This window comes from Molossus molossus, unplaced genomic scaffold, assembly GCF_014108415.1.
Source record: "Molossus molossus isolate mMolMol1 unplaced genomic scaffold, mMolMol1.p scaffold_m16_p_8, whole genome shotgun sequence".
NCBI lineage: Eukaryota > Metazoa > Chordata > Mammalia > Chiroptera > Molossidae > Molossus > Molossus molossus.
Window position 1 is genome coordinate 41,824,331 of NW_023425402.1, and position 26,902 is coordinate 41,851,232.

The 26,902-nt window shown below is 31.9% G+C and overlaps 1 protein-coding gene across 7 annotated transcripts in view; it reads right to left on the reverse strand.

The window, feature by feature from the left end:
- Positions 1-26,902, reverse strand: part of LOC118621189 (pleckstrin homology domain interacting protein) — a 145,533-nt gene that overhangs the window by 56,802 nt on the left and 61,829 nt on the right. For 6 of the 7 annotated variants that reach the window (XR_004957647.1, XM_036248522.1, XM_036248524.1 and 3 more), the window contains exons 10-19: positions 24,682-24,752; positions 22,720-22,820; positions 22,583-22,623; positions 21,919-22,017; positions 20,527-20,680; positions 19,861-19,995; positions 8,267-8,395; positions 6,854-7,079; positions 2,815-2,952; positions 1,678-1,861 (exon numbers count right to left, since the gene is read on the reverse strand). Coding sequence is in view for 6 of the 7 variants with exons in the window: in XM_036248522.1 (XP_036104415.1) it covers positions 1,678-1,861; positions 2,815-2,952; positions 6,854-7,079; positions 8,267-8,395; positions 19,861-19,995; positions 20,527-20,680; positions 21,919-22,017; positions 22,583-22,623; positions 22,720-22,820; positions 24,682-24,752 (1,278 nt within the window). In the remaining variant the exon portion in view is untranslated. Of the gene's footprint in view, positions 1-1,677; positions 1,862-2,814; positions 2,953-6,853; positions 7,080-8,266; positions 8,396-19,860; positions 19,996-20,526; positions 20,681-21,918; positions 22,018-22,582; positions 22,624-22,719; positions 22,821-24,681; positions 24,753-26,498; positions 26,528-26,902 lie in introns of those variants that run through there. The other variant, XM_036248525.1, reaches the window with a different exon arrangement.

Genomic DNA, 26,902 nt, shown 5'->3' on the forward strand with positions numbered 1-26,902 from the left:
AGCCCAATGTTACCTGTATTTGGAGTTCAGTACTAGAAAGTATACTTTTATGTATGTGAAAGCTATACTGTTCACAACTGTATTAATGGCCGGTTTGGCTCAGTGGTTAGAGCCTCGGCCCGAGGACCAGAGACCCAGGTTCAGTTCCTGCTAAAGGCACATACCTGGGTTGCAGTTTGTCCCCGGCCCCCGTTGGGGTCGTGTGGGTGGCAACCAGTTGCTGTGTCTCCCTCACGTCGATATACTTCTCTCTCTCTTCCTCCCAATCTATCTAAAGATAAATGCAAAAATGTCCTCCAGTGAGGATAAAAAAATAAAATAAAAAATAAAAAGTAGTATTCGATTTCAGGTCTGTCTTATTCTTTCATGTTTTCAATTACTTCAACTACTGTTAAAAAGATGGGGGATATTTATTGTACCCACCTAAACCCTAACATTAGAATTTAAAATTAGACAAGAATCCAACTAAAAATATACTGAGAATTAATTTTTGTTAATGACATCTGGATATATTTTTCATCAGATAAAGTTACTGTTCAAATTTATACTTCAGTTGTATTTAATCCTACCCTAATACAAATTTGAAGATTGTCCAATAAAAAAAAACTCTATATAAATATTCAAATTCAAAAGTCTTTATAGATGCTCAACTTACGATGGCGTTACACTCTGATAAACACATCATAAGTTGAAATTATCAGAAGCTGAATATACATTTAATATACCTAAACTACCCAACATCATAGCTTACCCTAGCCTACCTATGCAAAAAAATGTTGGCAACAGAGTATAGAATGTTTATTGTCGTCATTGCACACCTGAAGGGGTGATTCACTGCCGCTGCCCAGCCAACATCATGAGCAAGTATCGTACCACATAACACTAGCCCAAAAAAAGATCAAAATTCAAAATTTGAAGTACGATTTCCACTGAATGCAAATCATTTCCACACCATTGTAAAGTAAAAAAAAAAAATCATAAGTTGGGGAATCTGTACATAATTACTATTATCTCTTGAGTTTAAGAACTAAAAAATAAAAAAATCAAATTCACATTTTCATCTTCACATTTTTTATTATAGCATAAAAAATTAGAGTATGTGGTGCATATTCACTAGGTTCAGATGGACCATATTCATGAGTATTTCATTACAAAAGAAACTGGATATAAAGTGCCATCATAGCATGAACCTTCTTGAGAAAAAGATTATATCAAATCAATACTTTTAAATTTAAACATGATAAATACAAATCATCTTAATATATAAAATATTTATATAATGTATTAGCAAATAATGCCTCTAAATGATATGAATAATGAGTAAAATCAAATTAAAAACTTTATTATAACAAACATATGGAGTGTTTTAAGCTACAGTTAAACAAGACAAATTAAGATTTAAATATGCTACTCAATAAATTTCATATTTGGTTAATCCAAATTTATGATTTTCCCTCATTTACCTTAACATATCCTCCCCTCAAATTCTTTATATGAATCACTCTAGAAAAAAAATACATTGAAATTTAACTTTTCTCCAGTCATCAACAGTTTAAAATACTACTGGTTAACATAAAATTAAAATAAATCACAGAGCTGAGAAGGTACTTTGAAGACTATAATTTAAAAAATGAACACAAACAACTGTGATACATAAAAATCCACAACTCCACTTACCTAGCTACACCAGCTGAAAGCTCAGGTACTACCACCCTTCGGCTCCAAGCTACAAGATCCCGCTCTGTGGCTATTTCACTTCTTGGTGCATTGCTGTGCATTTGCCGTACTCCTTCAATTTGTCCACTCCGCCTTAGGCCCACATTTGGTGGTGAATGAACCTCTGAGGTAGAGCTTACAGAACCTTGGTGAAAAATATAGTAAGTTGTATTTAGAGACACTTCTCCATTAGCTTATAACAGAAAAAAAAAAAAAAAAAATCTATTACTATCTTCCACATGAAACTTCATATCGTGGCAAATAATAAATTACCAAATCAGTAACTAAACCATAGGCAAAAGTTTAATGAAAACAAAACATGGTTTATTCAGTTGATTAGATATGTTAATGAATCATAACTACTGATCTTAAGGCCCCAAGATGTAAAACAACTACTTTTAAAAAATGCTCACCACATATTTTTTGGGTAACTATATAAAAAGCAGAAACAGCCCTGGCCAGTTTGGCTCAGTGGATAGAGTGTTGGCTGGTGGACCAATGAGTCTCGGGTTTCATTCTGTCAAGGGCACGTACCTCAGTTGTGGTTCGTCCCCAGCCCTAGTCGGGGTCATGCGGGAGGCAACCAGTCGGTATGGCCCTCTCACATGGATGTTTCTCTCTCTCTCCCCCTCCCACTCTATCTGAAGTTAAACAGAAAAATATCCTCAGGTGAGGATTAAAAAAATAAAATAAATAAAAAGTGGAAACATGCAAACCCAAGGACATTTATGGTTCATAAATTAGTTTTAACTTTTCTCTTCAAGTTTAATACTATACAACAAAGTCATCAGATGTTTGAGAATGTGGCTTTGAATACATTTCATAAATTCCTGAACAAATTTACTTTTAAAGTTTTTCTAATTTCAACATGTTTACTAAAGATAATTTTGAAGAATATACATATTAAAAACTATATACAGTTTAAAATCTTTTATTATGAACATTTTCTTAGGTTATTAAATATTCTTCAAAAACATGATCATTTCAGCACCTAATATTTTATTTTATAAATGTACAATAATTTGTTTAATTTCTTCTCTATCATTGTGAGGTTTAGACTATTTTGTTTATATTTCAGTTAAAAGAATCACATCTTACCTCTACTTAAACGGCTGCTATTACCGATACCTGCTTCACCAGAACGTCTCAGGTCTTGCTCCTGCTGTAGTCTTTGAATCATGCTGTCCAGTGGGCTTATCTCCTGATTTGCTTGCTGACTTAAAACTTGGTTCAGTCCTATTTAATAAGACACAAAATGCTAAGGATACTTCAGTCAGCTACTCAAACCATTTACTTCACTTTGAGCCCAGAAGTAAATTTTGCTTGAGTAAAAGACCTAATATGATCAATAGTAAATGATGGGAGTAAGTGGAAACATGTCCCTATCAATCTGAATTTATCGAAAACAAAAATGATGATGATACCTTAGTGTTTATCATGATTCAGACACTCATATAATCATCACAATAACTCAATTTAGGTATGTATGATTAACTCCAATTTGCAGGTAAGAAAATCAAAATAACTAAAGTCATATCAAAGTAGGATTTCATCTTAGATCAGGTTTGTTTTTGTTTTTTAAAAAAAAAAGGCAAATCTTATTACCCACTTTCTCAAAAATCTTTAATGCTTAGTTTATTCAATAAATTCTTGAGTGTCTATTATGTGATAGAAACTGAGGATCCAGCGGTGAATAAGAAATATCAAGGTCCCCAACTTTTAGAAAGCTAACAATCTAAAGGGGAAATTGAACAATAAATCCATACATAAATACAGATTGTAAAAAATGTTTGGGAAGGAAGAGAGATGGGAACTACCTATGGTCAGTCACAAAAGTCAAAGAAGCCCTCTTTGAGAAGGCAGCACTTGAGTTGACCCGAAGAAATAGAAGAATTAGTAATCCATCTGAGGAGCTAGAGTATTCTTACTCCAGATAGAAGGCAAGAGTCGATACAAAGGAACTTAGTGTGTTTTAAACCCACTCTACTTTTCCAGCAACAACTCTCACTTGTACCAGTCATGTGACACTACTGACTCTTACCCTAATAGGACACCTCTTTATGCTTTGGAGCTTTTGACCACAATACTTCCACTTCAAATATACAAGTGATTATCACTGTCTTATCCTTCAAGCACCTAAATGGCATCTCCATGACATTTCATCTGTGAAATCTTTCCAGACTAACCCTGAAAAAATTAGCTGTTATCCTCTTTCATTTTATCAAATAATATTTATGCCTCAGTGCTCAGCCCAATATAGAAAGAAAGACCAAAAGCATGGATTATTCCTCAAAAGTATGGATTGTATTATTTATCTTAATACTCTAATTCTAAACCTAGCACAAAATTAGGCATACAAATATGTTCGATCCTACTGAATGAATAAAAAACTGTTATGAGATACAAGAAAGCATTTACAAGAGAGTAGAGAAGAGAGTAATTAATATGAGGTGTGAGGGTATAGAAGAGAAGATTTGATGAGATCAGACTTTAAAAGTGGGCTGGGAAAAGAATTTACAAAAGATATCTTGCAATAAAGAAGTATAGTATTGAAGGTATAAATAAAGGGGAAAATACATATATATTAAACTTATGTTATAAAATAAAGAGAAAACTAAAAATCGTTGTGATAAAATAACTTGTCCAAGATCACAAAGCTAGAAAGTAGTAGACAGAGGTAAAATTTGAAATGCCTGTGAATGCTTCTTTCTAGGTATAAAGCTAGCAAAATATCTCATGTATAAATATTGATGAGTAATTTGATATAGCTAAAATTTACAGCAGAGGAAATATATTTAAAGTGTATTGTTCAGTGTAAATATAACAAAACCGCATTCAAACCAATATATTGTTAAAACAGTCATTATCTATTTTTACCTAGCACTAAGGAATTTTCTACAATAAATTTTATTATAGATCTAGATTTTCAAGTAGAAATATAATTAGAAATAATGCTGAGTTTTTTAAAAAGTATTTCTTTTGTTTCTATTTTTGTACATGGTAACTCTTAATGAAAGAAATAATGTTTACCCTGAGACCTAGAACACTTAAAAATTCTGTGATTCACTTTGAAGCCACAATTAAGCGTTATGGGTTTTCTTGTGGACCTGTACTAATAACTAGTATCTATTTCATTTTCAAGATCAAGTCCATTTTTTACTCCAAGGCCAGCTTAGTATAGAAGAAAGAACAATGGACTGGAAGTCAGGCTGAGTTTGAGTCCGTGATTCTATATACTTTAACTTGAGTAAAACGTAATGTTGTTTTAATTTTCTACACTTTTAGGATTGGGACAGCATAGATATAAAAATTAAGTGAGATAATTTATAAATGCTCTTTATAAACTATTAAATGAAGAAAAAAAGAAACCACATTAATTAAGTAGCAATAATATTTTAATAAGTTAGTCCTTTCCTCATTTCCTTGTGCCTAAAATCCCAACCTAGGTATCTATTTGGACACTTAGGCAAGATCGGATTCTTGCCAGTTCCCCTTCCTTTCAGTCCTATGACCAAGACTTCTCTGAAAATCGAGACTTCTCTAATCTGAATGCCTGCCTAGACTTCTTGAATACTACCTGTTCTTAGATTCTTTGAGTCCATGCTGTGTCCATGTATTGAGACATTTTTATTTCACATACTCCAGATATTCAGGTCTGCTGGACTGTACTACTCTCTACGAGTAGCAGCAGGGACTATTCCTTTCATGCTTCTCCACACCCTCCATCCTGAGTGGGCATGTCTAGTTCCAAGAGCAGCCCTTCCTATGTAATATGTCCATCTTCATGAAATTTCATGCCCAATCCTTTAAGAAAAATAAGAAGTGGGTTCTCTATAATGCAATAAAATTATTTTTTTCTGTGCTGCTTACAGAATCTAAATTCATTATTTAGATTTATTATATATTATATCCCATATGTGTCATTTAAATCTACTTGTCCCTTATGCTAGAGTCGAGAATTTAAAATATTTTCATAAACATTTTTCTAGTCTAAAATATAATAGATTCGTAATTTCAAACTTGATTTAACCTTCCATTATTTTCACTTAATAAATTAGTGCCGCCTGGCCGGTGTGGCTCAGTGGTTGAGCATCGACCCATGCACCAACAGGTCGCCGGTTTGATTCCCGGTCAGGGCACATGTCCAGGTTGTGGGCCCAATCCCCAGTGGGGGGCATGCAAGAGGCGGCCAATCGATGTTCTCACTCATCTACTATGTTTCTATCTCTCTCTCTCCTTTCCTCTAAAAATCAATAAAGAAAAAATTTAAAAATTAAATAAATTAGTGCCACATTTCTTGTCAAAATGGGAGAAGAAAGTATCTATAGACCTTGCTTCCATTTAAACTCTCATTCAATTCCATAACTCATCTGATGTTCACTCTCCATTACATGACTAAAATAGCTCTCAACACTTTTCATCCCTGGCTGGTATGGCTCAGTTGGTTGCAGCTCATGCCATATACCAAAAGGTGTCAGGTTCAATTCCCGGTCCGCACACATACCCAGGTTGCAGGTTCAATCCCAGGTAGTGGCAACTATGGGAGGCAAATGATTGATGTCTCTGTTTCTCTCTCTCTCCCCTTTTTTCTCTCTAAAAAATCAATTTAAAAAAATAATTAAAAGTTGATCACTTTTTAAAACAATCTTCAATATGAATAGGCTATCTAATCTTAGTATCTCACATCATACTATTATCCCCTTAATAACATGTATCACAATTTTTAATCATGTATCTGTTTATAACTGTGTTTATTAATCTAACTACACCACGAAAGCAAGGAGCGTATTTATTTAATTCAATTAGTTTAGCAGGTGTCAAGGATAGAGGATATTTTCCATATATGTTGCTGAATGAATAAATAAGTTCACTCATCTCATATCAAATACAGGAACTTATCCTATTAGTCCCCAGAGGTTATAAATGGATACAGATGAGATTATTGCTTTAAACCTTCAATGTCCTTAATTATCTTGCAACACTTAAGCATTATTAAAAACACTTTAGAGAAGAAAAAAAAAACTTCTCATTTATTCAAAACTTGTAAAAACAAAAGTATTATCCAATTAACAAGTTTTATAAAACTTCAGAAGGAAAAGAAAAATGTGATTGTCTATGAAAATGAGCATTTATTTACCTGAGGAAGTTACTCCCATCTGAGGGATGAGCTGCTCCTCCCTGCAATTTTCACGACCAGGAACTAATCTTTGATATCTTGATGGATGAGGGTTACCATCAACATCAACCAAAAAAGGGGGAGGCATGAGATGAGGTGCTTGCTGAGTCTGTTCATCTAACACAAAATTGTTGGCATCTCGAATAAGGGGCCGATAATCACTATGAAAGAACATCTGATCTGCTATCTATAAAAAGAAAGAACGATAAAAAAATTGAAAAAGTAAAAACTTACCATTATAAATTTCTAACATAAAGCAAACATTTTAACATAAATCATATTAAGCAGCAATCTAAAAGAACATATTTTCTTGAATTGTAAATAAATCCTTGTATTTTCTACACTGAATTCTATGATCAGAAAAGTAGCTGCTTTGAATTTCCTCTAAAACAAGAAATTGTTTACATAAAAATTAGGTTATATAATTCCAAACTACATAATAAAATCAAATCCAGGCATAAATCATCCAGTGATACTATTACTTTCACAGAGTACCACATTTTATCTGCTTTATCTTACTTTTTAAATTACCAAATGTGTTGTATTTTTTAGCATTTTGCAAAGAGTAATCAGTCACTCAATAAATTTATTCTCTAAATTAAACTCTTTAATAACATCACTTAACAATTTAAGAAAATCCTTAAATATACAGTAAACATGATTTATATAATATTAATATAAAAATTTAACATCCAATTTTCCAAGAAAATTTTCTAAAATTTTTGAAATATAAAATTATTAATATTAACTCATGCTTGAGACCTCTGTAACTTCACAATTTTATTGGTTAATTTTAAATTTCTTAAACTAAACCATGAGCTACGCAATTTTTATGATAACCTTGTATACCACTCTACTGCAAATAAGAAGTTTTAATCACCATAGTCTTTAATATTTAAAAACATTAGCCACCATCAGTATGCCATACATTTATGAGAACCACATGAAAGCCACAGATTTGTACCCCAGATAAATGCATATTGTTCATATAAACTCTTTTACATAACTTCAAAGACTTCCTTTATGAACAATACTGCCCATCCCCTGCTTATATGCTCCACCTTTATAAACTCTAATCTAGAATGCTCTTGGCAAACTAAGTGTAAAGCTATTCCTTCTGAAATATACAGATATTTATACTTATTTAAATAAGATATAATTATTATCTACTACAGAAAACAAAGATTTAAAAACCGTTGTCTTCACCCTCCTCTCCAAAACATGTCTCCAGACTATTTAAAATATGGCTCTTCTATATGCTAAAAGCATAAAATATCCCTCCCCCTCAACCCCTGCCCCATGCAGCCAATACAACCACTAAACATCCAGGGATTAAAAAAGATTAAAAAAGATTATATAGTCATTATACCCTACCTTGTCATATTTGCTACTGGAGCCAAAGCCAAAAATTAAAAGATGTCCATGAGAGTCTGTGCATGCAAAATGCTGACCATCAGGAGAGCATTTGCAGTCAAATACTGCACCATGTCCTTGGCCTTCAATCTGAAATGTATTTAACCAGTAATCAGAAAATTGCCATTAAAAAAAAAAAGAACTATTGTTCTATGAATTTTATGATGATATATAAGTATACATCCTAATGAAGTGAAGAAGTATAACAAACACAGTACAATAACAAAATTTGTGAGTATTCATGAAAAATGCCAGATTAATAGCTTTGAAAACCAAACTGTTCTAGTTATCCATAGCACTGACCAAACACAATTCGGTAAATAAAACACCACCAAACTCCCCCACCCGTAGAATTCTGCTTCATGTCTTTAACCCAGACTTAAAATGTAATTGCACCTTACATTCATTACATCTTAAGAATCTGCATTTAATCAAGCCCTTTTGGCAAAGGCTGACAATGTGTAGTAGTATCTGTAGCATTTTTTCCCTTGGTAACTCTTGGAAGTAGCAGCCAGAGATCACTGTTCACAAGACACTATTGTTTTTCCTTTTGGTAGTAAGTTCCCTTGATGGTCTGACTCATATTTTAAATGGTGAATTTCAAAGGTTAAAGAAAAGGTTTTTTTTACCTGATAATTGTTTTCTGTTTTCCAGTTCCATTAATCCAGAACGAATGGGTTTCTCCCTGCAACCTGTTAATCAAACAGAGGTGGCCAATCACCACTCTGAATTTTTTTGCTCTCAGTGCTTCTTCATACTATGTTCCAGGTGAAAACTTCTTTAGCAGTGTTCTGAAAGAGGTAAAAATTCTACCCTATCTAAAGCACATCTAGGGACTGAATTTCAGAAAAAAATTAAAATAGGGAGTTGACTCCCTAACAAATAACAACTAAGGATGATTTTAAACAAATGCGATTGGATTTCTGGATTAGCAGAATCGGAACACACACACATTATCAGGTAAGAAACACCTCCTCTCTGTTCCGGTATCCACTGATCTAGAACAAATTGAATTTTATTAGTAATATTGCAATATCCCAAGAAATGCTTGGAAAAGAGAGAAGTGGTAATTTTCTTTCTTTAGTGTTAAAAATATGGCATAGGGATGAATGTGCAGTTCACCAAATACAGAAGTGAAATTAAAATTTAAAAGAAGAATAGTTCATTTCTCAAGAAAGTTTACATTTTGGTCAAAAGAGAAAACATGGCTTTAAAAAGAAGGGCTCTCTGTAATACATTTAGATACCACAATTAAAGTGCAAAATCAAAAACCCAAAAAAACAAAGAACCCACAAACAACAGTTTTTCCTTTAGCTTGCCGAAAAGAATAAACCCACTGAAGTTTATTAATGCTATTTCAGATAGTGATAATAATGGAAAAGAAGAATAACTTCCTCAAAATTTAATCATATGAAAGAAAATTAGTGAACTTATCTATGTCTACTATACTTGAAGATTTACCATAAAAGAAAATGAATCTTAAGTGAAATAGGATCACTTCTTGGTTGTGAAGAAAATTGGAGGATAAGACAGCAGAGGAAGAAAACTGAATGCAAATTCTTTAAAACTATTGAAAAACAAGAAAGAATATAACTACTTCTCCAGATTAACAGGAAGGCACTGGTAGCTATACAACTTACTTTCAGTTTCTCAAAACTGAAAGACTACAAGTAGAAATATCAGAATTCAAGCCTCTATTTTATTGGGTTTTTTTTTTTTTTGGCAAAATAAGTTAAATGAACTTTTATAAATAAGTAACCACACCAACCAGTTAACCTCAGAAAAGAATTTTACATCAAAAATTCAAGATAAAGAATCGAAATTGTGTTGGCCATGTGCATTAGATGTTTTATTTATCTTGGTTCACTAACTTTCATTAAAGAGAAAACAAAAAGAGCAGTTACTTCATAAATATACTCTAACATAATAAATGCTTCCAGAATTGTAATATTATTATAAGCCTAAATTTACAATTCTAAGAATATAAAACTGAGAGAGATTTGAAATAAGCCTGACTCAGCAATGCCAAAGGATATCCTTCATGTGATGTCTAGGCAATCTTGCTCTACTTTTTTTTATTTTTGGGGAGGTGGTGGTGGTGGTAGTATGAGGCTTAATCAACCCTAAACCCATGCTACCCATGCTATCTACCAATGTTGTCACATTTACAATTAATAGAGCTCTAAAAAATACCTGGGAGACATGAAAAGCTCTTAAAAAAGCAAAGAAAAAAACAGCAAACCTAATGAAGATCATTGTTTCCTATATAACACATGCCATTGTGAATATGGCAGGATGATATTAATTTTCTTTGTGTAAGGAATCTGTATAACTTCAAATTGACTTTTATATAGAGAAAATGAAAGTATATTTCAATAAAATAAAAAATAGGAAAAATACATTTAAATGTATTTGGATTAATCTTACTTCATTAAAGATGACACTGAAAGAAATTGCATTGCTCATGAACCAATTAGGAAAAGCACCATGACCTTATTAATTAAAATGCCAAATTTATCTTTAGTAACAGCTCCTCAGATAACCAACACCCATAACTACAAAATGCAGCCAAAGTTTTTCAGTTAATACAAAATAGGAAAATATTTTACTTTCCCTATATACTAAATATACCGTAGCTGTTTTTATTATTTTTGCTATGATTAATTAAGTGAATAAAAAAAGTTAAATATTTCTCTCTGAAAATAATTTCAACTTCTTAAACTGGGGTCAAAGTATTCATAAGATTTCTCAAAGAAAAAATTAATGGATTATTTGAATATGTATGTATAAGTAGAAAAAAATCAGGTTTATATTTAAAAACCAAAGGGAAAAAAATATCCTCTCTACCATATTAAAGTTAGGTCTATTATAAAATTAAATGTACTGCTTAACAAGGGAGTAAGTCAATATAAAATTTAATACTGTAGCCCCAGCCAGTTTGGCTCAGCAATTAGAGCATCAGCCTGCAGACCAGAGAGTCCCGGTTGGGGTCATGTGGGTGGCAGCCAGTTGATGTGTCTGACATCGACGTTTCTCTCTCTCTTCCCCCCTCTCTCCTTCCCACTCTATCTGAAGATAAATGCAAAAATGTCCTCGGGTGAGGATTAAAAAAAAAAAAATTTTTTTTAATACTACATATAACTAATGCTAGTTCTATTGCAACTTTAGTAAATTAAAAAAAAAAAACACATAATGATAAATTTTCAAAGTAAATTTTAGATGAATTATTCCACTAATAAAATCATGTATGCTTGCTAAATGTGATACATGTTAATAAACACCATTTAATACTCATATACATTAAATCACAATAAAAGCTGAGAAAAACCAAGAGATAGTATTTACTAATTAGTGCAAAATTTTCAAGAACAGTAGTTAAAATATAAAAATATATTCAGCTATATTATGACAAAGAAGTTACTGCAATTCATTTTTTCAAAGCAAAAGATGAAAAACCAGACAAGTTAAAATAATGGACTCATTATACTGACTAGAATGCTGGAAATATTTCCAAGAAATAATGATGATAGAATAGTCATATTTAATGAAGAATATTAGTACCTTTTTCAGGCAGAATACTATCCACAACTTCTAATAAAACTTTTGTGAAGTGGAAAGATGAATAATTAAAGGAAACAGAGGAAAGGAGCCTAAGACCCAAGAGACCTTTTCTCTAGTTCTCTCTAGTAATGAGCAAATCACCTAATCTCTCTGAGAAATGACCAAGATGACATTAAGGTCCTACCTAATTCTAAAATCCTAACACCTGATATTCAGGAAGACTTTTTGGAAGAACTGAACAATTTTGGAAATGAAATATGCTAAAAGCACTAGAATGAACACTATAGGGTCTAAATTATATCAATCATGAGGTACATACAGTTGAATATGAGAAGTATGTACTCAAAAGGAACAAAGCACAAATCAGAAAGGTAAAAGATATGAACTATCTTATGCAAAATTACCCTGTTAGAGAATTATTCCAAATCTATAATGTGTCATTTTTTGGTCTAATTCATATTTTTAAAAACATCATTGATTAAAAGGGAGCACCTCACCTAGAAAATACTTCACAATTTAAAATGATGAGTCATTTAAAATACCCTTATAATTTTATGTGATAGACTCAGAAAGTCCTTCCTTATAGATGAAGAACCTTTAAAGTTTATCAACTGTGGGAAAATAAAGCTAATTCAGAATGTATACTAGATACTGAAGACAGTCACTGTCATACTTTGGCGACCTTCTAATCATTAAAATAGTTACAGTGTAAACAAATATATCTTAAGGGAAGCTATCTACACTCCCAATAGTCCAGGTGTCATCAAATTACTTTAAAAGATCATTGCTGACGATCTTGTAAATGAATGAATGTTTCCTTTAATAATGAAAATTCTTTATGGTAACATTATTACATATGAGCTAAAGGCAGCTATTTGAAAATGGTGCCAAGATAAATTTACATAAAAAGGAAACTGTTGTAACTGGCTAGATAGAGCCAGTCCATATACAAAAGTGATTTTGAAGAATCAGCTCTAATTTTCATCAAAAGAAAAATACATTACCAAAATAAATAACTCATCTTCAAATTTAACAGCATTTTGTTTACCATAATCTGATTTCTCTGAGGGCAACAATACTATTAATCAAGTCCTCCCATAAATCTCTTCTCCTTTGTTCCCTCTGACATGGTGTCTTAATTCTCTTTAGAGATTATGATCTCTTTGATATCCCACTAAATATGACTATTTCCAAATGTTTAGTTTTAAGCCCTACACATTGCCTTCTCTATCTCCATGAAAGACTTTAACATTTATTTCTCCTTACTTCTAGCCTCTCTATGTATTCTATCTCCAAAGTGCTAGCTGGTCACTTCCACGTAGACAATTCAATACTATGTCACAGTAAACATATAAAAATAAACTACAAAAATCAGTTATCCTTCACATTTTTCATTTTACCATTAATATCAATGTTATCAAAATCACCCAGGCTCAATACTCTCAATAAATCTATGAAATCTATTCAGCCCTAATCCTACTATATGTATGTGTGTGTGTATATATATATATATATCTTGTCCACAAATTTCCTACTACCCATCCCTATAATTTTTCATTATGATTTCACTAATAAAAGTGTTTCTTCCCCCACCTTTCCAATTGCATACCTGAAATACTACTACTGACATTCAAATTATTTTTCTATTAAGTTTTTGGAATATAAAAATAATTTACTAATAATCCCCACCATTTAACTATTCTTTATGCTCACAAGATAATATAAAGCCATCAAAAATACATCTCAATTTCACACTTTCCATTTCATCAGCCATTTTTCAAGATCTATTCTAGACATATTTTATAAATTGTTCTATGAACATGTCTTACTATTTCTTACTTGGTTATTTATAATACTCGTATTTATAAAATTATCTTTTTTACTGATTTAATTCTTATTTATCTTTCAAGGCATAGTTTCAATTCTTCCTCCTCAACAAAACCTCTGACCATCCACCTGAAGTGATCCCCCTATATCTTTAGATATAGCAATTATCTTTTCTCATATGCATGCTGCCATTTGAAACTACTCATCAATACTTTTTTCCAAGTATATTTTACCTCCCCAATTCAACTGCATGCTGGGTGAAAACAAGTACGTCTTACTCTTCTTCATGGTTCCCACATTTTGTGTTCATGAACAAAATAGCACTCAAATATTTGCTAATCAAAATGTATTCACCTCTGTATTTATATTATGCATAATTTAAATACTTTCCCTTATAACTATCAAATCTCAAATTCCCTTGTGATATTGACTCATAGAGCATTTCAAAGATTGCAACGTAACTGTAATTCCCCAAAATATATAGGGTGACAGCTAGAAACAAATACCATGGCAATAAATTTTAAGGTATGTCTTTGATATCAAGATGTAGGTAAGAAAGAGACAGACAGAATCTACAGAACCCCATCAACCTGAAAGACAGTAGCAATAACTAAAATTTATAATCAGAAGACTGAAAGTAATTCCTTACCCAGAAAGGTTGAAACAAAGACTGGAAGCATCAAAGAATCCTTTTAACAGAGAATGCTGATATAATATCTTGTTAGATGATGATAGGTAATGAGATAGATAAGAAGAAAGGAAGGAAAAAGAGACACAGATCTTGAAATTTGGATTCACAAGAGAACACGACATGAGATATACCTATTTGAAGCTTTTTGTTCTCCCTTTCCTAGATATAAACAGCTACAATTGTCCAAAACTAAAATAGAAATCACACTGAGAACAGGTTAATGTCAGGGTAAGCATGTGCAAAAATTCTGAGTGGTGGATTGGCAGCCTCTGCTCACTTAAAACGTTGCAAGGAGAAATTTATTATTCTGGATTAGTGGACACTGGAACATTTTTTTAAATCTCAAGTAAAACAAAGGTTAACAATTATAAAAATAAGAAAAAAATTAATTAAATAAATAAAACTGTTATTTGGAATTTACTCATAAAACAACAAAAACAAAGCAACAATCAATTTCATTAAAATCACTTTCTAGCAAAAGACATATTGTACTCTTCAGTTAAAATCAGAACCAAACAAGAGGCAACCAGAAAAGAGCTTTGAATAACATGACAAAAATAGACATGAGAGAAAAAGAGATTCATAGATACAGCTAGAACAATAGATATAATGAAAGAGAGCAGGAAAGATAAAGCAAAAGCGCCAGACACAAGAGGAAAACTACTAATATGGAATCTACAAATCCCAATCCAAACATCTTTTATTTACCATCCAATTATCAAATGGCCTAGTTCTAAGAAATTTAAAAGTCTCTGTTCGTATCTTTTTAAATAAATTTAATATTCATTTAGTTAAACTTGTAGTTAAAACTTAGCTGTACTGTGATAATTTAAGAGAAAAAGGGCTATAGAGCAACTTTGTAAATATAAGGACATATATGGTTATATAAACTAAACTTGCCTACCTCTTTCAGGGAATGAAAATATTACAAAAGCTCTCAACTTCACTTCCGTGAATTTGCATACATTTTCAAGTTATTTCTGGGACTAATTTATCTCCCCCACCCCAGCCATTAATTGGAATTTAGAGCCTTTAAACTAGAGTTTAGAACAACTCTCGTCAAAACAAAGCTATACTGTTTATCTTCCTGCCACTACCAAACTCAAATATATGCACCTGCTAACTATATCCAAAGAGTTAAGAATATTCTTAATATACACAATCAGCTTTCAATAGAATATCCAAATATACTCTCCTTTTGCCCTGAACACTCAAGTTATATAAGGACTGTTTAGCTGAAACATGAATAATTTACATAGTTTTTAAAAGAATGTATATAAGTAAAGCTTAAGGCCTAGAATTCAGGTTTGTTTGTTTGTTTAAAAGAATAAATTTGTCTTATCTTCTTAACCTTCTCAACAATATTCTCTTTAGCTTCTTTCTTTGGTTCGTTAAAAGAAATGGTTCCAAGTTTCTACCTTATATATTATACTTTTCCAATAAAGGCTTTTATAGATTATTTCATTTTTAAAGGTGAGACAAGGGGAAGAGTGCAAGAAATATGTATTAGCTATTCCATTTCATACCCTATGTCACTTACTTTTTATAAGTAACAAAACCCAACATCCATTCTCCAATTGCTTTTACTATTTGTATTTAGATCCTCTGTTACAAACAAAGCTAGCAGTAAAAATAATAAAAATGACTCCATCACTTTTTATAGACAATATGGCTAACAAGTTGAGAATCTATAAGATTTGAAAATGAAATAAATTAGAGTGTTATGTAAGCATACAAGGTATTAAATAGCTTTACCTCAATTCTCAATCTCAAACCTTTTGTTTATAAATTTGGGTGCTAAAATAAAGTATAAGATTTTAAAAAGCGCAGTCACAACTTGCTTCAGAAAAAAAATTAGAATATCTGAATGATGAATATCAGTGCAATATTAAAAAATTAATGGCTCAATATTTTAAATTAATTAAATGTATTAAAATTTATTTATTAAAATATAATTATTATATATCAAACATAGGCATTTAAAAATTCAACCTTTCACTTCGAAAAGGTTTTTGGATACAAGATTTTTACTATTTCTAAAATTTCAAAAAACAATTTTAATTTCTGCATTAAATAAGAAAAGTACAATAAAAATACTGATGAATACAAAATATTTATTACATGACCTCATTACCTTTTACAAAGGTATAAATTTCAAATAAAAAATTCAATGATCATAAAAAAGGGAATTAATATTAAAACGGTATTCTCAAAATATACTTGATAAAAACCTGTATTTTTAAAGAATTTGTACATAAAATTTTTGTTTTTTTAAAGGCACAATTTAGCCCTGCTTGGTGTGGCTCAGTTGGTTGAGCATCATTCCATGCATGGAGAGGTCACTGGTTCAATTCCAGGCCCAGGCACATGCCCTAGGTTGCTGGCTTCATCCCCAGTAGGGGGCATGCAGGAGGTAGCTGATGGATGTTTCTCTCTCTTCCTTCCTCTCCCTAAAATTCAATAAAAATATATTTAAAATAAATAAATAAAGGCACAATTTACATTCCTTGTTTTCTGACCGTGGGTTTAATGGTGAATTTACTTATTCATGTTGTAATTTTGATTTTTAAACTCACACAAAACATTAATCTTTTGTTGTTGTTAATCCTCACCCAAGAATATTTTTTCCATTAGCTTTTAGAGAGAGTAGGAGTGGGTGGGGAGGCTGGAGAGAGAGAGAAAGAGAGAAACACCGATGTGAGACAGACACATCAACTGGTTGCCTCCTGCACATGTCCCAACCAGGCCAGGCATGGACCCTGCAACCCAGGTACGTGCTGGCCTTGACCAGGAATCGCACTCGCAACTCTTCAGTTTGAGGGCCGACACTCTAACCATTGAGCCACATTGACAAGAGCCAAAATATTATTCATTTAAACTTTCACCATAACTAGTACCTCTAAGGCACAATAAAATATTTACTAATTTGAATTTATGATTCCTAGTCCAATTTAATCACCAGGGAATGAATTTGTACTGGATTAACTTTTATGGTATTTCAGTAACACCAAAGGTTACTTATTAGCTACAGAGAGCCAAATAATTATGACGACAGCCAAAATTCAATATTGATTATAGCAGACAGTGAACAAAAGCTTCTACTCCTCCCTCAAATTGTTTTTTCTTAATAGCAATGCTGGATGCTTTATCTTCCATCTGCCCATAGATAAAACAAACAATAATAATTTTTAAAAAACTAGTTAAGGAGGAAAAACTAGGGCACTTTGATAACAAAATTAAGAGAGGAAAAAAAAATCATCAAGCTAAATTGTATCTTAAAAGATCTACTTGGAGTTAACATCATTTGGAAAACACTTTCCCATTGCACACATCACTAACTGAGTGGAGTTGGAAGTTAGCAGTGCAACAACTAAACACAACTAGAGTCAGCATTAAGAACACATGAACAAAGGACAGAAAAACATAGGTTTAAATCCCACGTTCACATAAAATAGCAGTGTGACCTAGCAGAACCTGGGCTAAGTAAGCACTTATCTCTGTAGTTTCTCCTTTCACAAAACCAGTAATAACAAAATCTACCCTGATTATCTTACAAGGTTTACATGAGACACAAATAAGGTAATGTGTAGAAGCATTTTGACGCCTTTAAAAATCATCCAAAAAATTAAAGCGTATCTTTCTTTATGTTAATGAGAAAAAGATTAGCTCATTTTCTGTTTTGTTAAATGAAGTTATATTTTTTTATCCTTTTAGTTTTATTTTTCTCAGAATTTGAAGAATCTATGGATTCTATCCAATTCTATTTATTACATAAATTTGTTTCTTCTGCCATTTAAAGGCTTTTAATTTCTTATTCAAAAAGAGCAGGAAAAATATCCTTATCTAAAACACTTATTAAACAATAAATAATTTTTAAGGCAGTAATGTAACTTACCCCTCAGCTAATTTCAAAGGGTACAAAATATAATATAGGTGACTTCTACTCCAGAATTACTAATTTGTAATGGTCTAAGAGTAAATCATTTCAATCGCAAAGTGCTGTAATTTTTGTATCTACTGATAGAGTGGAGTATTAGTGTGACTGACTTACCTGATGAGAAAAAATTCACCTTTATAATTTAAAGGTGAAAGGAATACTCAAGTATGAGAAAAACATTCCCTCTAAACACTCTACTTAAATACCAATGCCCTTTGAAAATACAAAATTACTAAGTACTTAATACATGCATAGGCCAAAAATTGTTTTTTGAAACTATAAAGACAAATTAAGAAATGATTAATTTCCTCCTTCAACAGAGATGTCCCAAACAGAAGCAAACCAGAAACACAAGAATGAGGTGAAAATGTTTTTACCAACATATTTAAAGATTTGCTTTTTAAAGAAATCTTCTCTATAAATATAATCACTAAGGAAATCCATCCATCACTAACAATTGTACCCCAAATTAACACTGCTTTAGAAAAATAAGAACTCAACAAATCTTATTTCTTATTTTATTGTACACTAAGGCATATCAATAAAGACAGCCACAGTTAATACCTTATTAATAAAAACTCCTTTTATCTTCTGCTTACTCCTCCTTCAAATTGTTTTTACTAATGACTTCCTTACTCGACAAGAGGTACTTTGCTATGATTATCAATCAAGTATGGTATCATTTGCATGAAATTTTTTCACAAACTATTTTATTTCACAAAACTGGTGAAACAATAATTTTTGGGAAATAAGATACTACACACAATATTAATTGTATTGTTTTGTGATTTATTACCAAAGATTTCTATCCTTGATTTTTTTAAAAATCTAAACATGCCAAAATAGACACACATTTTTCTTTTTGTTTTTGTTGTTAAAAGGTATCACTGATATATAGGAAGTAGAGTGAAAAAAATGCAACTAGTAGTATTTAAGAAGCACTTCAAACAGTGGTTGAGAAATGGAAACTGCAGAATAAGATGTATGGGATATTAAACCACTGTAATTCAAATATTTAGCAAAATACACTTAAAATCTACATAAGCAGCAAAATATGAAGGAAAAAATGCTAATCTCAAATAAATATCTAACATACTATAATTTGATAAAAGAAAAGAATGCCTGACATTTTGGCTTTAATTTTAAAATGTGTGTATTTTAATTAAATTCTGCTGTACTAAAGGACTACTGATAAAGTAAAATAACACAATACATTTATTTATAATTTCTTCCCATAGTTTTCCAAACTTTTATCTCAACTATACTGTATCTTCATACTTGCGAGTTTCTCAAAGTTTCACTGTTAAAACTATTTTAAAATCTAGCTTACTTCTCACAATATTCATGTATTATAACATGCACAATTAATTTTCCTTTAAATGTATCATCTAAATAAAACTGTGGAATAAGAAACATTTTAAACTTAAAATCAAAATAATGTCTGAATATATTCTTAAATGGATTTCCTTTGTGATGTGCAGAGTACCTGAATCAAGAAGTCCCCAAATTTTTAATAGCTGTAAAGAGACTGATAATTACCATATTGAAATAAGATCGAATTTTGACTCCTCTTGCCAGATCCCATACTATCACGTTTCCATCATGACCAGCAGAAAAGAGAACTCTTGGATCAAATGGGTGTGGTTCAAGAACAAATACCTCATCTTCATGACCCTAAAACATTTTTGAAATAGCAAAGAATTATAATCATTAAAAAAGGAAATCCAATCAAACACCAACATGGAAACATTTCAAAGTTCTGAGATTTTTTTTGCGGCACGTGCCCCTAGCGGGAACCGAACCCGGGACTCTCTGGTCCACAGGCCCACACTCAACTGCTGAGCCAAACTGGCCAGGGCTCGAAGTTCTGAGTTTTAAGAATTAGTAAAGTGACAAACTCTTCATATTTATCTACATATAATAATGAAGCTGAGCAAATCTCACTCAAGGGTTTTGCTATAATTTGGTGAAGCCTGAAAATACTATTGATGTGGCCCTACACACTAAAAAGCTGCAAAGATCTATATTTCTAAGCCAAATCAATTAAACTAAATTTTAAAAGTATTTCAAATCTCTGGCAAAGATGTGTTATCCATCTAGCAAGTTAGAGATTTTAGTTAACATAAGACTTTATTCCTTAATAAAAGTATTCCATTCTAAAATCAGTTTTAATTATACCAAATAAAAATTAACCCATTTTCTCACCATCAGGACATGAATTAGTTGACCGGTGTAAGAATTCCAAACTTTCAGAGTCATGTTATTAACTGCAGTTATAACTGTATTGTCATGTCGATCCCATGCCACCATAGTTACTTTCATCTTTGTGATTTTATCTTCTATTCCTTGAAGGTTTTGACTGAAAAGTGATAGAGGCAGTATTTGTTTATACTGACACTATTAATTAAAATACCAGTATGACAAAAACCTAAATGTATTTTTATATAATTTATATTCATTAACATAACGATCACTTAGCAGTTAAGAACAGTTTGAATTGCCGGCTGGTGTGGTTCACCAGTTGAGCATCGACCCATGGACCAAGAGGTCACCGGTTTGATTCCTGATCAGGGCACATGCCCAGGTTGTGGGCCCAATCCCCAGTGGGGGGCATGTAGGAGGCGGCCAATTATGTTCTCTCTCATCAATGTTTCTATCTCTCTCTCTCCTCTCATCTCTCTAAAATAAATTAAAAAAACAAACATTTTTTAAAAGAATAATTTGAATCACCCTAGACAGTTTTTCTCAGTGGTTAGAGCATCGGCCTGAGGTCCAGAGAGACCCGGGTTCAGTTCCCACTATGGGCACGTGCCTCGGTTGCAGTTTGTCCCCGGCCCTGGCTGGGTCATGCGGTTGGCAACCACTCAATGTGTCCCTTTCACATCGATGTTTCTCTCTTTCTGAACAAAAAATGGAAAAATGTCCTCTAGTGAGGATAATAAATAAATAAATAAATAAATAGGTTGAATAAACATAGGATGATGGCAAAAATCACTGCATTAAGTCAGCAAACCTAGGATTCTAGCACTCAAAATGACTGAGTAAATATCACTGCTTTAACTCTAACTGGACCCAGGAACTCTGTGTCAGGCTTCTCTCTATCTTTTAATGTTACTGTCATGCCCTGCTAACTAACTGGCTGTGCTCTCATCCAAGACTACTATACATAAATACAAATAAAAACAAATGATAAAATATTAAAACCAAAATAACAGTTACAAGGTGTAATATAATTTCTTTCGGCTAGAGGAAATCATTGGATAGACCACATCATCCCTCTGTAACATATGTAACATTATAATATGCTCTGCTTTTAAAAAACTAGTGAAAACTTAAAACTATTCTTATAGCACTACCATTGCCTTAACAAAACTGAAAAAAAATCAGCAGGTCTAATAAAGCATCTCAGATACTGCATAAATCATTTTATAAAAATTAAAGCCTTTCATCTCCAGTAGCACCTCTAGTCATAAAGAAATCTTAATTTTAACAGATGATATATACTTCTATAGGCTGACAGTCACACCAACCTGCTATATAGTAGACTTTAAATGATCGATTTATGTATTATGTATTATTTAAAATTTGATTAGTTACCCTGTTGGACGAGTAGTCATATCCAATAAAATGCTCTTCCATTCTCTTCGTTTAAATTGCCAAATACGGGCTGTCCCATCACGACTCCCACTTACAAACCTGCATTAAAAGGAGCCCATTGCCAAAATAAAAATCACACATCCATTACCCAAAATAAACTTTCCCAGAGTTATGTTTTTAAAAATACTCAAAAAGACAGCACTCATCTTTACTTACACACTATTTAGCACCTCAGAAATATAATTGATATTTTCCAATAGAAAATTACTGACTTTTCTCTCAATATTAATGACCTTGACTTGTTCTACTAAAGGTTCTTAGAAATACTTTTGTTTCATTTTAAAACCAGAACATGGGAAAAATAGTTCTGCCCCAAATATTAAGTGTGATACATTTCCAATCTCTAATAAAAGTTTACTTTTACTTTGATATGTACAGGAAATATGTAGGGTGAATAAAAGTCCCTATTACTAAAAATGGCCAACTAAACTAACATTACAAGTAAAACAAAGAATGTTTGCATGTGAATGCTATATACACTTTTCAAGATCTTCATTTTAGGTGGTTAATTCATATACAATTCTAATTAAAATATGACTACAAAAATTGTCTTTATTTCACAATCTAAAATTGGAATTAAATTTAACAAAAATAATTATTTTACCTGTTACTAGTGTTGGAAAACTGGATACTGTCAACTTTGTCCTATATATAAACAGATAAACAAAAAAGAGGATCCTGAAAATAAACTGTTAGACTCATTTAAACTGTACTCATCTAATTCGTTTCACCAATACTTACAGTATGAAACTCCAATTCTGATATTTTCTCTGGCTGACCTGAACCAAAAAAATAAACCCTAATAATATGGTCTGTGCTTCCTGTGGCCAAGAACATTCCACCTGAAGAATAACAGCAAACATTTATGAGTAAAACACAATTTCAAAATTAAATACTGCAATGCAAACATTATCACAATATATACTAAATGATTAATACTTTAATCTGAATTTAATCAAGAAGTTTGCTAACATAGTTTTGACTCGGAAGAAAAGCCTTCCACTACAAATAATTTCACTAAATGATTACATACTCTTATGTTCAATTAACAGTCATCCTCACTAGAAAACATGCTTTTTAACTCCCCAAATCCCTTTCTTGCCCCACTGCCCATCTGTTAAAATTCTATTAAACTTTTAGGGTCCAACTCCTTCAGTAAGATGTCTTTCAAAGTTCTGTTCTCCTCTGAACTCTTTAAGACTTTGTCATATAGCACATACATTCTACTTTCCACTACAGTTATTTATAGATTCAATTTACTCTCTCCTTGGAATCACTCCTCTCCCAGTGTTGAAAACAGTGCTATATATAAATACATTTAGAGTACTTTGAACACATGTATAGTGCCCACAATTGTTTTATTACTAGAGGAAAACTGTCTTCATGGAAGTAACAGTAGAAACTGAGAAGTCAGAAATTAAAAATATTTGGATATTGATAAAATACATGGCAAAAATACATTCAAGTCATCAGTGTGCAATCCCTTATCTCAGGTAGTAATGCTATCCACAATTATGAAATGAAAAGATAAAGTAGAACTGGAAATAAATGTGGAAATAACTGGTACCAGGAACATAAGTATTAAATCTATTCTTGTTTAATTTCTTTTTCTCATCAATTTAGTTCAAATCTGAAGATCATAATTTGTTTAAAAAGACTCTAATATCCATTCAAAATGTTGGTGCATAAACTCAAAGCTTAATTTGAATGGCAGCATTGTTGTACAGCTAATTCCTAAAGAGCAAATAAAAACCATATTAATAAAGTTGTACAAATTTCAATCTAATATATTTTACTTAGCTATGGGATATTTCCACATTCCGTGAAAATATAAAGCAGATTTAAAGTATTTTTCTTACAGCAAGATAACTACTCAAAGATTTATTCCTTAACAGAGTAAATTTTGAAACTATTTATTCTCTCCTACTATAGCATAATCTTCTTAAAGAAAAATATTAGTTATGAGAGTATATAAAATACACTCGTAAAATATTTCTAAATTAATTTTCATCCCTTGGCATATGTTTAAGAATATAATTTATATTACAATAGTAAATATTTTCCAAAATTGTGTTGCACTATAAGCTGGCTTATTTCCTCTTTCTTTCAAAACAAAACAATAGACATCTATATTTCAGAGTTCTGGAGGCTGAGAAGTCTAAGATAAGAGTGCCAGCATGGGATTAGGGGGACAAAAACATTCAGTCCATGAAAGTACTGTAAGTGAAGTCAGGGACCCTGATGGTGTCTTTGTCTCAGAATGCCACAAATTTCATGTCCTGTGGCTTAACAAATTTATTTTCTCTAATCCATGAAAATGTTGGCGTTTAATCAACATCTCTATCACCTTTCTCAACTCTAAAACAAAGGTTTCTGTGTCTTTACATACAGTGTACATTAAAAGCTTTTGCTCATGAGTCAGTCACATTATCTACCATTTTGCACACAAATTACTCAGTGCAGAGAACTTTCCAAGGCAGAGCTTACTTCAAGCAGATAACTACCTTTGAAAATACAGGTTGAGGTAAAAGTAGGTTTACAGCGTGGGTAAATGAAACAGTTTATTCTTGTATTATTATTTATTAATTATTGTATTAGTTTCCACACAAACCGTAAACCTACTTTTGCCATACCTTGGTATAATATCCAGGAAAGATTCTAATGTATAACTTATGTGGAAAACAAGGGAGAAAAACATCTTACCAGCACTAAAAGAAGAACAGATCATTTGAACTCCAGGCCTAGGGCGCTCTGTAAATTTTGCAGGTCTTGGACTACAATACAAAAAATAAACAATTAAAAATATCCCAAAGGGAATAGCAACACCAGAAATCTGCTGTTTCAAAAAATAATCACAGAAGGACAAAATTCAGTAAGAAGCAACAGATGGCTCCCTTCCTTAAAAACAAGTTTGAAATCATTGTTATCACAATCAGATTTTGTAGAAGCTCCTGATTACACAACAATCTACACATAAAACAATCCCAAAGCCATGTCACACCTAGACATGTAGGTTTTAGTTATATCCACTCCCAATCAAATTTAACAGTTTCTCAGTTTTTGATAGAACACCAATGTACAAATACATAAAGAAGTCATTTGTAAACATGGACATACAAACAAAGTAGGTGTTGCCTCTGTGACATATGTATACCATCAATAACTAGTTTTTCGATGTTACACGTTGATTAAACATCTCCCCTTGTTTATCTTCTAATGTGACAAAACATATCTTATAAAACTCCAAAATTTAAGAATCTTACATTTATCCTAGAAAAAAATCTTCAGATTATTTGACTCATTGTCAACTAAAATGTTCATTCAAAATAATGATCTATAGAAAATAGGTCACACACAACTAAATTTGCATTAATTGTGCAACTGCATTAGATTATAAATCTCATATTAATACTATTGATACTAATGTCTGTTATTAGAACTCTTTGTTACCGATATAGAACACAGCACAAAGTCTTTGTTAAATTTTTTTTTTAAATTGACATTTTAAACAATTTTTAATATCTACAGGCTCTGATTAGTTGAGTATAATAAATACAATTTAGGTAAACTGAAAGTTATTAAAACACCCTTTAAACCTATATTTATCAGAATAAACTTAAAGTAATTGTAACTTAAGTAAATTAATCTGAAATTATAAAGGCAAATAATGTGCTAACTTTCCTTAATATCTTATGGATCATAGTTTTACATTTAAAAAAATTTTTGGCACAATCATTCATATTAATGACAAACAACCATTTAATTAGAACTCATATTCAGAATATGAAAATAATCATATAGAACACCATTTTAAATGGACTTAAATATTTTTAAAGAGAAAAAAACAGATAAACAGGTACAAATAATTTATTTTTAAGTGTATACTTGAAGAACTATTTAAGACAAGGCCTTAGACTCAAGACTGAGTTCAATTCCTAGCTCTGCCACTTATTCAGGTGTGTGATCTTAGGCAAGTTAACATTTGTGTCCCTCGGACTCCTCAATGTAAAATGGGGGGTAAAAAAAGAGAAGATATCTCAGAGTTGCTGAGACAATTAAATGAGTATAATCCATGTTAAGTGCTTAGTGCTGGCCCAACATAAATACTAGTATTAATATTTTTAATTGGGTCAATCAGTTGTAGACACTCCATCAATGAATAACTGCCATTTAGTTTGGCACAGTGGTTAAGAGCGGATTCTGACACTACACTTCCAGTATCCGCCTCAGTTTTCTCCCTACCTCTGTCTTCAAGATAGTAACATACCTTTCTTCATAGAGTTGCCATAAAGATTAATGATATAACAAATGTAAAGTGCTTGGGACTAGCTTGGCAGACTAAGCACTTAATAATAATTGGACATCATCATTATTATCTGCATATTTCAAGATTCCAATTCTCTCTTTACATCTAATGTACATATGCCTGACATCTAATTTACATATGCCTGGACAGCTTTCTCCTACCCAGAGATCTCTTTAGCCAGCTTCTGAGTCTCCCAACCACTCAGATTACTCACCTAAGAAGCAGCATCTTTCCTAGAGGGAGTTGTTACCATATATATAAACCCTATAGAAAAGTGAATTTATCAAGAGATTTGGTTTTTCAGAACAGAGTCTTTCAATTAATGCAGAGAGGGTTTGCTGAAGTCACTTGTACAAAAAAGCATTACAGACCTGGCTGGTGTGGCTCAGCATTTAGAGCATCGGCCCACAGACCAAAGGGTTTTGGGTTCAATCCCAGTGAAGGGCATGCACCTGGGTTGAAGGTTTGATTTCCCCAGACCCGAACAGGGTCGTGCGGGAGGCAACCAATCAATGTTTTTTTTTCTCTCTCTCTCTCCCCCTCCCTAAAAATCAATGAAAAAATATCCTCAGGTGAGGATTAACAAAAAAGCATTACAGCTCAATACAATTTTTGCCT